This window comes from Euleptes europaea, chromosome 3 (assembly GCF_029931775.1).
Source record: "Euleptes europaea isolate rEulEur1 chromosome 3, rEulEur1.hap1, whole genome shotgun sequence".
NCBI lineage: Eukaryota > Metazoa > Chordata > Lepidosauria > Squamata > Sphaerodactylidae > Euleptes > Euleptes europaea.
Window position 1 is genome coordinate 123,554,057 of NC_079314.1, and position 15,336 is coordinate 123,569,392.

A 15,336-nucleotide genomic window follows, 5' to 3' on the forward strand; every position below is an offset into this window, starting at 1 on the left:
TTGCCGCCAGTTTGTTTTTTAACCTCCCACCTGCACCCCTCCTCTTCCTGTGCAGAAAAGGGCACATGGGTTTGTTTTGAAGCGGCGGCATGGCCCTGACCCCTTGCTTCCAGTGCCAGGCTCGGCAGGCTTTGGGTGCCTGAAACACCAGCTGAGTGCCTTGTCTTCGCCAAGAGTCAGCCGTGGACTTCTAGCAGAAAGGGCTCGATTCCCAGTCCCTCTCCTGTGGGGAACTCCAAAGGGCTGCAAAAGAGCACATGGCAGAGAGAGAGGGGCAGGGGGTGGGGGTGCGGCCTGATACTCTGCAGAAGTGGTAATTCCGGAGTGGTGGCCGGGTTAGACTGTTGCAGCAAGATAAAACGGTTGCAATGCCGGCGGCCTTTTATTCTGGAGCCCCCCCCCCCGGACTCCCCGCCGCCCAGCTGGGCAGAGCCCTTCAAAGCCCCCCCTTCCCTGGACTCCCCGCGCCCCCCCCCTTGCCGAGCCGTGTTGGCACTTTGCGATAAACAAGTGGGTTTTGGGTTGCAGTTTGGGCACTCGGTCTCTAAAAGGTTCGCCATCACTGGTCTAGATGGAAACTCTTCTGATTTAATTTCAGCCCGTTTTTTCTGGTCCGACCTTCTGGGGCAACAGAAAACAACTTGGCACCCTCCTCTCTATGACAGCCCTTCAAGTACTTGAAGATGGTTATGTTATCAGGCTCTGCTGCATTTTCTTTTTTTAGATCCAGGCAGCTGGAAGGCCTGGGGGTGGGGGTGGGGGGTTTGGTCACCAAACCAGCTGGGGGGGGGGGTCTGGGTTGGCGCTTTCCTTCCATGCCTTTCCCCAATTTTAAATTGCCTCTACCCAAGTTGCTACTTGCCCTGTGGGAGAGGGGGGGAAATAAACATGTCCAGACAAGCACTCCCCCTGATGCCGAGAATCCTCTCCCCTGCCCAGTTCTGCAGAGCTGCCTTGGCTGCCGTCCACCACCAGCCCCTTCCCTCCATCCTGTCTCTTTTCCCTTCCTCTGCAGTCACATTTGCAAGCCCCTTGACGGGTTGCCCCCTTCCCCATGGGTGATACAGAATGGCAGAGCTCCATGCACACGGATGGGGAGAAAAAGGAATCACAACTAAGCCAGAAGCCCACATTGCCAGTAGAAAGGAGGAAGCTGGAGCTAGTCAGCTGGCTGATGTGGGACTGAAGGGTATTATGGCCACGGTCACATGGCGAGGATTCTCCACCTTGCTTTCACTCTGAGCACTTTGGCATTGGAGCTTCCACAAAGGGAGTCTTCTGTGCCCTTCCCTCCATCTTGCTGTGCCAGCCCTGACTTTTCCTTATTTTGTTTGTTTGTTTGTTTATATGTTGCCAACCTCCAGGTAGTAGCTGGAGCTCTCCCACTATTACAAGTGATCTCCATCCGATAGAGATCTGTTCACCTGGAGGAAATGCCAGCTTTGGCAATTGGACTCTATGGCCTTGAAGTCCCTCCTCTCCTCAAACCCCGCCCTCCTCAGGCTCCACCCCAAAAACCTCCCGCTGGTGGCGAAGAGGGACCTGGCAACCATAGGGCAACCTTACTCTGCTAGCATTTGCCATCGTGCCAGTCTCCTGTGGTACCTCCCACAGCGCATCACCGCCCTTGGGGGCTATAATGGCGACCCCTTTGCAGTGAGCATGGCTGATGGGCCCCTGATCCAGCAGGGCTTTCCTTATGCTCTTATATAGGATGGGGCTATCCATGGCTACTAGTCAAAATGGCTACTAGTCATGATGCATCTCCAGGATCAGAGGAGCAGGCCTATTATCTTAGGTGCTGTGGAATCCAGGCAGGATAATGCTGCAATTGCCTTGTTTGTGGGCTTCCTGGAGGCCCCTGGTTGGCCACTGTGTGAACAGACTGCTGGACTTGGTGGGCCTGGGTCTGATCCAGCAGGGCCTTTCTTATGTTCTTACGTTCTTAATGACTGCTTGCTTGGTGAAGCTCCCGGGTAATGCTCTGGGCCTGGGTTCGGATGTGACGGTGTCTGGCGTGGCTGAGTTGGGGGCTGAGCCACGGCTGGCCTTTTGGCTTGTGGCTGATGCCGCGTTACGCCAAAGGCTCTGTCAAGCAGGTGCCCTTATCCACTGGCTGATGAGCTGCGCTTGGCAGGGCTTTGGCTTTTAATCAGTTGCGCATCCCCGATGACCCACTAACCTTGGCAAGAAGAGAGAATGAAAATCAATTGGCTGTGGAATTACCCATCAAGCTTTGTCGAGTGCTCTGCAACTGGGAGTGATCAATGCTCCCGCCACCCCCAGACCCTGTCTGTGTGTGCCTCTGGCTGCACTCACTCTGCCTATGGGTGTTTGGGGAAGGGGGTTTGGGGGCAAACATCTCCCTGGCCGAATGGCAGCAGCCAGCATGATGTAGTGGTTAAGAGCTGTGGTTTGGAGCAGTGAAATCTAATCTGGAGAAGTGGGTTTGATTCCCCACTCCTCCACATGAGCGGTGGAGGCTAATCTGGTGAACTGGGTTGGTTTCCCCACTCTTCCACATGAAGCCAGCTGGGTGACCTTGGGCTAGTCACAGCTCTCTCAGAGCTCTCTCAGCCCCACCTCCCTCACAGGGTGTCTGTTGTGGGGAAGGGAAGGTGATTATAGGCCGATTTGATTCTTCCTGAAGTGGTAGATAAAAACCAACATATAAAAACCAACTCTCCTTCTCCTTCTCAGGGGGCTGTACAGACACTGGTGCCTTTCTAGTGGAAGGGGCTGTGGCTCAGTGGTGGAGCATCTGCTTGGCATGCAGAAGGTCCCAAGTTCAATCCCCAGCACCTCTAGTTAAAGGGACTAGGCAAGTGGGTGATGTGAAAGACTTCAGCCTGAGACCCTGGAGAGCCACTGCTGGTTTGAGTAGACAATACTGACTTTGATGGACCAAGGGTCTGATTCAGTAGAAGGCAGCTTTATGTGTTCATGTGTAGGCCCTATTGCTCTTGGCTCTCACTCGTAGACAGGTGGTCGGCTATTCTGTAGCTCTGCCTCGGGACATGTGCCCAGGACAGTGGACTGTTGCACACACACCCTTTCCTGTGTGAGTGCCAGCCTCCATGGGGACCCTACACTGGGTGGAAAGGCAGCATGCAAACATTTTAAATAAACAGATAAAATTTAAATAATTTATTATTTTATTTATTTATTTAGAACACTTACTAGCCACCATTCTACCTTAGGGGAATTCCAGGCGGCTTACAATATAAATAGTAATACAGTACAGTACATTAAAACCATGAGCTGCCTGGTGACGATCAGGAGAGAGGAGCCCAAGAGCCACTCCCTGGGGAGGATGTTCTGTAATTGTGGGGCTGCCACTGAAAAGGCCCTCCCTCGTGTACCCTCTAGACAAGCTTCTTTGGTCAAGGGGGAAGGATGGGGAAAAGCAAAAGAGGGCCGTGGCCCCAGGCACGGCCCAGCTGGCCCCCTCTGAGGCCAAAGGTCAACCTAGGGCCAGGTGGCAGCAGTTCCCTGGCAGGTCTGAGGGTCCTGCCCCCACGCTGCCTGTACACTGGCTTCTGCCTTTCCAGGAAAATGGGAGGCAAGTGATTTGCTTTGCTTCCCTGGTGCAAGGCAGCCCGATGGCGTGTTCATGGTGGCACTTGGGAAGCACAGCCATGCTCCTTTCCTGCCATAGCCCCCCCTCCCCTTCCTTGCCCATTCCAAATTGCAAGCCATCCCTTCCCAAGGCCCTCGCTGGCCATGTCCCTCCCCGATTCTGCGTTCTGCAGCAGCCCCTCTTACGTGCAGAGCCATGAGCTCCATATCCGTGTGTGCGTGTGCGGTGGTGGTGGGGGGGAGACAGCCGTGGCGTGTCCTTTGGGACCCTGACTCCGGCCTTTGATGAGAAACAGCAGGCTGTGTGTTCTCTGCATTTGCTTAAACATCAAGAACAACCCGTCTGCTCTTCCGTGACAGAACCTGACAGCTTCGGCCTGCATTACTTGGTCTCCCTTTTGACTTTAGGCCCTCAAGGGCTCAAATGCTCACCAGTCCGTGGGTGCCTCATTTTAAAAGGGAGAAGTGTCTGCTTGCAAGCTAAAGTCTCTGCCCTGGAGCGGCCCACAGCTGCCTTCCGCAGCAGGGTGACCAGGTAGGGCTGCCAGGTCCCTCTTCGCTACCAGTGGGAGGTTTTTGGGGTGCAGCCTGAGGAGGGAGTGGTTTGGGGAGGGGAGAGACTTTGATGCCTTAGAATCCAATGGCCAAGAAGGCCGTTTTCTCCAGGGGAACTGATTTCTATCGGCTGGAGATCAGCTGTAATAGCGGTAGAGTTGCCAGGTCCCTCTTCATCACCGGTGGGAGGTTTTTGGGGTGGAGCCTAAGGAGGGCGGGGTTTGGGGAGGGGAGGGACTTCAATGCCATAGAGTCCAATTGCCAAAGCCCCTAAGAAGCCCCACAGGGGGCCTTCTGAGTTGTGGCACCTGCACTGTGGGGTGCCCTGAAGGAGGCCCGCCCAGCCCCATTTCAGTGGCCACTGGTGATGCAGCTGTTTCAAGGACATTTGAGAATAACTGGGAGCTAATAAGAAGACTCTGGGAGGGAAGGCGGCAGGTTGTAGCCCTGTCTCATCTGATCTTGGGAAGCTGAGTAGGGTCGGTACTTGGAAGGGAGACCACCAAGCAAGTCTCTGCAAAGGAAGGCGACGGCAAAACCACCTCTGCTTCATTACTTGCCTTGAAAATCCCTTGCTGGGGTGGCCATAAGTCAGCTGCGACTCAATGGCACTTTACTCACATACACACATAGTTAGAGGAGGGAAGGCAGCATGGGATAGCCCTTTCTTGTCAGACCTCGGAAGCTAAGCAGGGTCGGTACTTGGATGAGAGACCACCAAGGAAGGCTCTGCAGAGGAAGGCAATGGCCAAACCACCTCTGCTTCATCACTTGCCTTGAAAGCCCCTCGCTGGGGTGGCCATCAGTCCGTTGTGGCTTGACGGCACTTTATACACACACAATGGGCTGTTGAGGTGTTGCTTGGTGGGTGTGGAGAGTTTCCTGTTCCCTTTAGTATATGTCTTTGCAGCGGCCCACGTGACTCATGTCAATATCCAAATCATGAAAGAGTCAACCACTGAAACACCCAAACAGCCCCCGAATCACTCAAGGGTCCTGAATGGTAGCAGCCATTCCCCTCAAGCCCGAGAAGCCCCTGCCTTTGTCTTTGCTGCGTCAGTGTTTGTGTGAGCAGTGGGGGTGGGGTGGGGGGAGAGGCTTCAGCGGAAAGGTGCCCTGCAGATATTTCCATCCATCAATAGTGGATCACAGGGTGCCCCTCCCTCGTGGGCCTCCTGCAGGAGAGGAGGAGGGCAGAGGCGGGGCTCTGCTGCCAGGGTACAGCCTCTCTGCTCCTGCCAGGCGGGCACAAAGTCCCCCAGCCAGGGCTGCTTCTGGCACCTCATGGAGGTGGGTAAGCCGGGCTCCGTAGTCCGAGGCATAAGAACGTAAGGAAGGCCGTGCCGGATCAGACAAAAGGCCATCAAGTCCAGTGGCCAACCAGGTGCCTTGCTCAGATTTTGCAAATTCAGGTCTTGCAAATTCCTTTGTAGAGTCCATCCATCTCTTGTTGGGTCTTCCTCTTCTCCTGCTGCCCTCAACTTTTCCTAGCATGACTGTCTTTTCCAGTCACTCTTGTCTTCTCATCATGTGAGTACGACAAAGTACGACAGCCTCCGTTTAGTCATTTTAGCTTCTAGGCAGAGTTCAGGTCTGATTTGATCTACAACCCACTGATTTGTCTTTCTGGCGGTCCACGGTGTCCACGGTTGCTTTAAAAAGGCCCAAATCTTAACTTTTGGTGTTGAATTTGAAGGAAGGTTAATATCAGTTGGGTAAATTCATGGCCTGGTCTAAAACCCTGAATACAAACAGACAAATATCAGTAATTGGTAATGTTGCAAAAACAGATAAGAAGATTTATTTTTGGTCTGAGAAGAGCTGAGCTGGGCAAAGGTTGTTTGAGAATCTTGTCTCTCCCCCGATTCCTTTGGGTTCCCGTCTTCACCCCCTGTTGTCAGTTAGCAGGAAATCTGGAGGGGGGGGGGTCACATTCCAAATCAAAAAGGAACATGGGGTGGCCAACCCCCCCTTGGGAATGAGCTGGTCTGCCCTAACTCTAATACTTGGGGCATTTGCCTCTTGCACTACTTGTCTGGGGAGAGGACCCTCAGCCCAGCCCCATAATTGTATTGGCAGACCCTCCTGCAAAAGGCATCTGAGGGGAAAGGGTTGAATGGGAAGTGGGGAGAAGCAGCAGCCTGTGGCTCCACATGAACAGTTACTTCAAGATCTGTCTCAGCCATCAGTTTCCATTCTGTGGTTGAGTTAAATTCAAGGGGCCGTGGCTCAGTTTGTAGAGCGTCTGCTTGGCATGCAGAAGGTCCCAGGTCCAATCCCAGGCCTCTCCAGTTAAAGGGACTAGACAGGCAGGTGATGTGAAAGACCTCTGCCTGAGACCCTGGAGAGCCACTGCTGGTCTGAGTAGACTGACTTTGATGGACCCAGGGTCTGATTCAGTAGAAGACAGCTTCGTGTGAGTCCGGCAGTACCTTAGAGACCAACAACATTTTCGGGGTCTAAGCTTTTGAGAGTCAGAGCTCCTTTGGTCAGATTTGTCAGAATGCATGCGGTGGTAGTGGATGTTGTGTAGCCACACCAGAGTGTTTTGGGGAAGGCGGCCCTCTACATTTCAGTAGGGGAAGGGGAGTCAGCCCTCCTGCTAAGAGCACCTCCACACCTTTGACCTCCTGAACTGGCTTAACAGCCACTCCCTTCTCCTTGGGGAACGCCAGGAACATCCAAGGAGGATGCTCGGTCAGCACCCTTGCCAGACTACAATTCCCAGGATTCTTTGAGAAAGGCGTTGACAGTTCAGCAGGTATGAAGCCAATGCCAGCTGATGGTGCCCATGTGCCCAGACTCTCCAGGCCTCCAGGTGATGAAAAGGAGTTTCCTGTTCTTGGTGGCATCGCTTCCTGAGCTCGAGCGTTGCCTGTGGCGTGCATGGCCCTTGGATGCCACAAGCAGGGAGGGACTGCCCTAAATGACAGGGGCTGGGAACTGGGGTGCTGCTGGCCTGGAACAGACCATGACCTAAGGGTATTTGATTCTTGCATGCCTGGGCAAGAATTGGCATCTCCTTTAGCTAGGAAACAGACAGTGACGGAGGGAGAGGACCCAGGAGGTTTACTGCCCCAAGAGGGTAGGGGGGCTACTTTTACTAAGGGCGGGGTTGACCACCTGCGGCCAGCTTTACAGTCCCGGCGCTGCACCCCAGAAGCACTGGTGGTGTCCCAATGGAGGACACCGTCTAGACATTAGGAAGGATTTTCTAACAGTGAGAGCAGTTCCTCAGTGGAACAGGCTTCCTCGGGAGGTGGTGGGCTCTCCTTCCTTCCCTGGAGGTTTTTAAGCAGAGGCTAGATGGCCACCTGTCAGCAATGCTGATTCTACGACCTTAGGCAGTTCATGAGAGGGAAGGGCGTCTTGGCCATCTTCTGGGCATGGAGTAGGGGTCACTGGGGTGTGTGTGTGTGTGGGGTGGTGGTTGTGAAATTCCTGCCTTGTGCAGGGGGTTGGACTAGATGACCCTGGTGGTCCCTTCCAACTCTATGACTCTACGTATCATTCTATGATTCTAGGGGGTCACTGGGGGGTGTGTGGGGGGGAGGCGGTTGTGAGTTTCCTGCCTTGTGCAGGGGTTGGACTAGATGACCCTGGTGGTCCCTTCCAACTCTATGACTCTACGTATCATTCTATGATTCTAGGGGGTCACTGGGGTGTGTGTGGGGGGGAGGCGGTTGTGAGTTTCCTGCCTTGTGCAGGGGTTGGACTAGATGACCCTGGTGGTCCCTTCCAACTCTATGACTCTACGTATCATTCTATGATTCTAGGGGCCGTGTTGGCGAACCTATGGCACGCGTGCCATTTCCGGCACGCGTCGCCCTCTCTGCTGGCACGCACGGCTCAGCTGGGTGGCGGGGCCCCTGCCCTCCCAGCCGCCAGCTTTGAACTGCTCAGTTCAAAGGCCCCGCCCCCTTCCCTGGACTCTCCGCCGCCCAGCCTTTCCCCTCTCCCCCCCCCTCCCCGGCCGAAAACCCTTTTGCAGAGCGCAGAGGCGGCTGCCGCCCTCCAGCCCCCTTCTCCCTCTCCCTCCCCCGGCCAAAAAACCGTTTGCGGGCGCACGAGGCAGCTGTCCCCCTCCAGCCCCCTTCTCCCTTTCTCTCCCCTCCTCCCCAGCCAAAAACCGCTTTGCAGAGCGCAGAGGCGGCTGCCGCCCTCCAGCCCCCTTCTCCCTCTCCCCCTCCCTGGCCAAAAACCCCTTTGCAGGGCACACGAGGTGGCTGCCGTCTTCCGGCCTCCCTCTCCCTCCCCCAGCCAAAAACCCTTTTGCAGGGCGCACGAGGCGGCGGCTGTCTTCCAGCCCCCTTCTCTCCCTCCCCCCCTCCCTGGCCAAAAACCCCTTTGCAGGGCGCACGAGGCGGCTGCCGCCCTCCAGCCCCCTTCTCCCTCTCCCTCCCCTCCTCCCCGGCCAAAAAACCCTTTGCAGGGCGCACGAGGCGGCTGTCGTCCTCCAGCCCCCTTCTCCCTCTCTTTCCCCCTTCCCTCCTCCCCGGCCAAAAAACCCTTTGCAGGGCACACGAGGCGGCTGTCGTCCTCCAGCCCCCTTCTCCCTCTCCCTCCCCCCTTCCCAGCCAAAAAACCCTTTGCAGGGCGCACGAGGCGGCTGCCGCCTCGCGAGCCGGCCCTCCAGCCCTCTTCCCTTTCTCCCTCGGTGCCTTCCATGGGCAAAAACCCTTTTCCTGGGTCGCAAGGCAGCTGCCCTGCAGCCCCCTTTCCCCTCTCCCTTCAAAACCCCTTTCCTGGGCGCGCAAGGTGGCAGCGCGCCGGCCCAGAAGCCTCATTCTCCCCCCCCCCCCCGCCAGAAGCCCCTTTCCTCAGCTTGAGAGGCTGCAGCTGCCTCTCATGCTGGCCCAGAAGCCCCCTTCCCCACCAAAAACCCCTTTCCTTGGCGCACGAGGTGGCTGCCGCCCTACTCACCAGCCCAGAAGCCCCCTTCCTTCCCTGGCCAGAAAGCTCTTCCTTCCTTTCTTCCTTTCCTTTTCCTCCCTCCGTCCCTCCCTGAAAACTTTCCTGATTCCAGCAAATGCCTGCTAGGTCTCTCCAGGACTTCCTCAAGAATGGAGAATACAGCCCTCCCACAACTGGTAGACTGCCTCTGAATGTGAAGGTACCACTATGGATGTCTGGTTCCCATCTATATTAGGTCTAATGCAGTTTTTGTTCTAATGCAGTTTTTGCAGGCAGCGTGGAGCAGTTCAAAGGCCCTGCCCCCTTCCCTGGACTCCCCGCTGCCCACCAGGTAGTCCAGGGAAGTTGTTTTTTCTAAGCTAAAACCTCAGTATTCAGGTTAAATTGCCGTGTTGGCACTTTGCAATAAATAAGTGGGTTTGGGGTTGCAGTTTGGGCACTCGGTCTCTAAAAGGTTCGCCATCACTGTTCTAGGGGGTCACTGGGGTGTGTGTGTGTGTGGGGTGGTGGTTGTGAAATTCCTGCCTTGTGCAGGGGGTTGGACTAGATGACCCTGGTGGTCCCTTCCAACTCTATGACTCTACGTATCATTCTATGATTCTAGGGGGTCACTGGGGGGTGTGTGGGGGGGAGGCGGTTGTGAGTTTCCTGCCTTGTGCAGGGGTTGGACTAGATGACCCTGGTGGTCCCTTCCAACTCTATGACTCTACGTATCATTTTATGATTCTAGGGGGTCACTGGGGGGTGTGTGGGGGGGAGGCGGTTGTGAGTTTCCTGCCTTGTGCAGGGGTTGGACTAGATGACCCTGGTGGTCCCTTCCAACTCTATGACTCTACGTATCATTCTATGATTCTAGGGGGTCACTGGGGTGTGTGTGGGGGGGAGGCGGTTGTGAGTTTCCTGCCTTGTGCAGGGGGTTGGACCAGATGACCCTGGTGGAGCCTCTGGGGGGGTGGGGGTTCGGCCAGGGCTTTGGGGAGGGGGTGGCTGGGGGGTGCGGCCCTGCTTCTGACCACTCTTCCTCTCCCCCTTCTCTCTCCCCCCCCTTCTCTCTCCCCCTGCCTTCCCGCCGGGGGGCGCCCCTCCCTGCCCCCACCCCAGGCGTGTGATGTGCCGCGGGTAGCCGCCCTGCCGGCTGCCCTCGCCCCCTCCCCGCCCGCCTGCTTGCCTGCCTGCCTCCCCCCCCCCCGGCGCTCGCCCCCTCCCCTTCCCGGGCGGCCGGCCGGCCGGAGGGCCGGAGGGAGGGAGCATGCCTCGCAGCCCGGCCAGCAGCAACCATGAGACTCCCGAGCGGCGGCGGCGGCGGCGGCAGCAGCAGCAGGAGCGGCGGCCTCGGGAGGAGGAGGAGGAGGAGGAGGAGGACGGCGGCGAGGCGGCGGCCGAGGAAGAGGAGGAGGAGGAGGAGGAGGAGGCGGCGGCCGAGCGCGATCCGTCGGCGCCCTGCGTGGTCAACGGCGAGGCGGGCGGCCTGCGGGAGGAGACCCTGTATGAGACCCTCCGGCCCCCCGCCGCCGGCCCCCCCAGCCCCCCGCCCGACTCCCCCCCGCCCGGGCGGATGGACGAGCCGGCCACCGGCGCCCTGGTCGTGCGCATCGGCATCCCGGACCTCCAGCAGACGGTGAGCCCACCCGCGCGGGGCGGGGAGGGGCGGGGACGGGGGGGTGCGGGGCTGGCCAAAGTTTGGAGGCGCCTGCAGCCTCCGCCGGGGCGGGATCGGGGCCACCGCCCCCCCCCCCAAATCCCCCCCCCGGCCAGCAGGCTCTTCGGACCCGCGGAGCAGGCGGGAGGGGCCCTGCAGCTGGGGGCCGGGGGGGCTCTCCAACACAGCTGCTTGCCCGGGGGGGCTGGGCCCCCTTGCGCCCCCCCCCACACACACTGAGGGGCCACCCAGCATCCGGGCTCGCCCTGCTGGAAATCGACCCCCCCCCCAGCTTTCTCTTGGGGGGCAAAAGCAGAGCCAGAGGGAAGCAGCCAGGGCCTCCGGGAGGGTGCTCGCGTGCCTCTGCACGAGTCCCTGGCAGAGAAAATTATGGGAGGAGGGCCAGGGACCCAGGGAAGGGGCTCTAGCTTGTGGGGGCTGTTGGTGGCTTTCGGGGCAACCGGGCTCGTGCCTGTGGGGTGGGCTTTCCAGGTGGCGACAGGGCTTTGGGTCGGCCTGGATCCAGTGTGCCCTGGGATGGTGCCGGGTGTCTCTTCCCTAGGTTTTGGAGCGCACCCTTTTGCGTTCAGCTACGCTTTGCTTTTCGCCACCCCTCGGTGGGGGGCTTCCTGGAGTCGTGCGTTTGGGGGTCTTTGAAGGACCTGGAGGGGGCATCCTGCAGATCCCGGGGGGGGAGGAGCCTGCAGCGTGGACCCCATTCCGTTTTTCCCATCCCACGAAGCTGGGAGTTGCCTGTTCTGTGGGGCTGGAGGACCCCAGTCAACTCTGAAGGGGGCTGGCCGGGGTGGGGGAGGCTCAGCCTTGGGGTTTTTGCCTTCTTGGCCCCTTCCTCCCGAGAGCTGCCTGCACCTGGGGGGTTGGGGTGGCACGGGTCTGCAGGGGCTCCGCTCCCAACGCGCTTTCTGGTGCTGAAATTTCTCTTGCACCAGAAGTGGTGGATGCAGAGGTCTTGCAGAACCAGGCAGGTGGGGTGGCTGGGGGCGGGGGACGGAGGGCTGTGTGGTGCTGGGGGGGATCGTCATGCACACAGAGAGCCCCCCCCCCATCCTTTCTCCCTTTGCTCAGCTTGCCGAAATGCACAAGGCAGCAGGTGGGATCCAGGACTTTCACCTGGGAAGGCGGCAGAACCAGGGATGCTACAGATGTGTGTGGTGGGGGATGAGAGAGATGGGCAGAGGGATTTTGGGGAATGGGAGAAAGGAACTGGGGGGGGGGTCCGCTGTGCATCAGCTTGGCCTCACGTCAATCGTTAACAGCCCCCGCCCCCCCAGCTCAGGGCTTGATCCTGCAGCCTATTAGTTCTGTTGAGAAGCTGGACAAAGATGCCCTGGGTGGACACTGAACCCCCCTCCTCACTTGGAGAAGAAAGCTGGTGTCTCCTCTTGGGTGTGTGGTGTGCCACCCTCTGGGCAAGAGGACGTGTGCCCAGGTGAGCGGTAAAAACAGGGAGTCTCGCACGGTGCCTCACGGCACTGATCTGCTGCAGCTGGGCTCTGTCAGCCCGGGGACTCATCTTAGTCTCTGCTGGAGCCTCTTCCTTTGGAGCTGGTGCTGACGGGCAGCGCTCTGTCCAGAACATTTTTATGCCCCCACTCCCTGGTCCTCCAAGGAGCTGAAGCCGGTGCGCATCATTCCTCCTGCCTCCATTTCAGCCTCACAACAACCCTATAAGGTGGATTAGGCAGAGAGAGAGAGAGTGGCCCAGGGTGAGCTCCATGACGTGAACCTGTAGCTCTTAAATCCTCTGCTAGGAAACAGTTTTAACCACTATGGTGCAGAACTGAGCCTTGAAAAAAGGGAGCCCCCCCCCATCCACTTGACGTTGGCATTTTAATGGAAGTGGCTGGAGAGGCCCCCCCCCAAAAAAAGCAGGGCGTTTTCTCTCTGTGTGTGAAGTGTGAGGGGAGGTCTGTGAACGGCAGCAACCACGCCACATTTGCAGACCACACTGCAAGCGCCTATAACATTGCAAATAGCCCTGTAAGGTAGGCCAGTATTTGTCCCCACATTGCAGGGGCCTGAGAATGAGGTACTGCAAGGGGGGGGTGGAACCAGCCGCTCAGGAGAAGGATGTGGGTGACGGAGGGAGAGGAAGACAGCCATGTCCAGATGGGCACGTCAGGGTGAGTTTGTGGTGCATGCTGAGGCAGGTGAGGAAGGGCTTACCCGAGGGGAGCTGCTGGGGGTGTCCAGTCTTGGGAGGGGTGCTGCTGGCAGAAAGATTTGGGCAGGGAAGGTCTGTTGCTCTGAAACAGGATGACAAGGGGGGGAGGTTGTGGACATTAGCCACAGATCCCCAACAAAAATGGTTGGGGGAATGGGGGGGTGTCAGCAGTGCGGGGGGGGGGGCTTGATCCTCCCACCTGATTAAGCTTGAAATAATCCATTCAGCAGGTGGTGAATAAATCAAGTGGGTGGGATATGCGGAGGGGACCCTTCTGAGCACATGGGGTTTTTGTGATCCCAGCGGATGGCCCCGATCCTGACTTTCCAAGGGCCCATCATTGCTGGCTGAACTTGGTCCAGGCCTTTAACTTTCCATAAGCACATAAGAAAGGCCCTGCTGGATCAGACCCTGGCCCATCACGTCCAGCAGTCTGTTCACACAGTGGCCGGCTAGGTGCCTCTAGGAAGCCCCCAAACAAGACGACTGCAGCGGCATTTATCCTGCCTGGGTTCCACTGCAATTAATATAACAGGTACCCTCCCCTGATGACGGGGAGAATAGGTATGCATCATGACTAGTAGCCATGAATATCCCCACCCTACATAAGACCATGAGAACATTAGAAAAGCCCTGCCGGATCAGACCACGGATAGCCCTCTCCTCCATGAACATGCCCACTCCCCTCTTCAAGCCTTCCAAGTTGGCAGCCATCACCACGTCCTGGGGCAGGGAGATCCACAATTTAACTATGCGTTGTGTGAAGAAATACTTCCTTTTGTCTGTTTTGAATCTCTCACCCTCCAGCTTCAGCAGATGACCCCGCGTTCTGGCATTATGAGAGAGGGAGAAAAGCTTCTCCCTGTCCCCTCTCTCCAAACCATGCATAATTTCCCTGGCTCCTGATCCTGGTGGCAGGGGATGGCCCCAGAAGAGATTGTGCCATAATAGACCAGCCCGCCTGTGTGTCGGGGGTGGAGCACATTGGCCTCCCCTCTGGCCAGCTCTAGCCAGCCCCCACGTATCCCACACCCAAAGGGCTTCTGGGTCAGGGAGTGTGGATGGAAATCATGCAAGGTTGAGCCCCTGAACGGTGATCTTTTAGCAGTGAGCCCCTGCCCAGCATTAGCCAATCTCTGGGTTGGTAAGGATTTTTTTTTGGGGGGGGGAGATGTGACTTCTTGTGGCAGGGCCCCCCGTCCGGCTGAGGAATTCCAGGGGAAGAGCCAGGGCTTTACTGAGTAGCGCCCTCAGCACTGGGATCCTGCTTGTGTGCTCCCCACATGACGGGAGGGGGCTTTATCTGACTCCCTGTGATGCCCCCTGCCTGTGCTGTTTCCTGCTCCCTCCCAGAGCCAGCGTGGTGTAGTGGTTAAGAGCGGTGGTTTGGAGCAGTGGACTCTGATCTGGAGAAGTGGGTTTGATTCCCCACTGTGGAGAGGAGAGTGTGGTGTTGTGGCAGATGCTCAGCCTGCCTGCAGGGACCTGGAGCTATATCTGGGTCGGGGGGAGGAAGCCACGTGAGGTTCTGCTGCACTTTGATCAGACCCTCGGTGGTTGTGCGGGGGGGTGGGGGCTGCAAAGAGCAGCAGTTCAGACAGTTCAGAGACTCTTCCCAAAATCCCCCCACAGGCCTGGGAAAGAGTCCTGGCAGGGAGTTCTGTCCAGGGGTGACCCTGCAGCTACGAGGCTTCTGGATCCGTATGGAGGGAGGTGCTGTTTGGGTTAAAAACAGCACTGGACTCTTTATTTGTTGTGTGAGGCTGGGAAAGTTTTCTCCCTCCCAGAGAACCAGTGTGGTGTAGTGGTGAGGAGCGGCGGACTCTAAACTGCAGAATCGGGCTCGATTCCCCACTCCTTCCCATGAGCGGCAGGCACCAATCTGGAGTATCGGGTTCGACTCCTCACTTCTTCACATGAGCGGCGGACTCTAATCTGGAGAACTGAGTTTGACTCCTCACTCCTCCACATGAATGGCAGACTCTAAACTGGAGAACCGGGTTCGACTCCTCACTCCTCCACATGAGCGGTGGGCTCTAATCTGGAGAACCGGGTTCGATTCCCCACTCCTCCACATGAGCGGCAGACACTAATCTGTAGAAACGGGTTTGGTTCCCTACTCCTCCACATGAGCGGCGGACTCTAATCTGGAGAACCGGGTTCGACTCCCCACTCCTCCACATGAACCATCTGGGTGACCTTGGGCTAGTCACAGCTCCCTTTGAGTTCTCTTAGCCCCACCTACCTCACAACAAGGTGCCTGTTGTGATTGTAAGCCGTTTTGAGACTCCTTAAAGGTAGAGAAAAGCGGGTTATAAAACCCAACTTCTTCTTTGGCCGGTCACTGGGGGAGGGGGTGCTTGTCGACCTTCCTTTGTGGCTTGGCCTGTTTGCCGAGAGGCCTCTGCACGTTCTCTGCTTGGGAAGCACTGAATCAAGGACTGCATAGATGGGTTTCTTCTTG

At 57.5% G+C, this 15,336-nt stretch overlaps 1 protein-coding gene across 1 annotated transcript in view; it reads left to right on the top strand.

Annotated features, from left to right (window-relative positions):
• Positions 1-10,592: 10,592 nt before the first annotated feature.
• Positions 10,593-15,336, top strand: part of SHANK3 (SH3 and multiple ankyrin repeat domains 3) — a 348,499-nt gene continuing 343,755 nt past the window's right edge. The window contains exon 1 of the mRNA XM_056846670.1: positions 10,593-10,666. Within this exon, the coding sequence (XP_056702648.1) occupies positions 10,604-10,666 (63 nt within the window). The 5' untranslated portion in view covers positions 10,593-10,603. The remainder of the gene's footprint in view (positions 10,667-15,336) is intronic.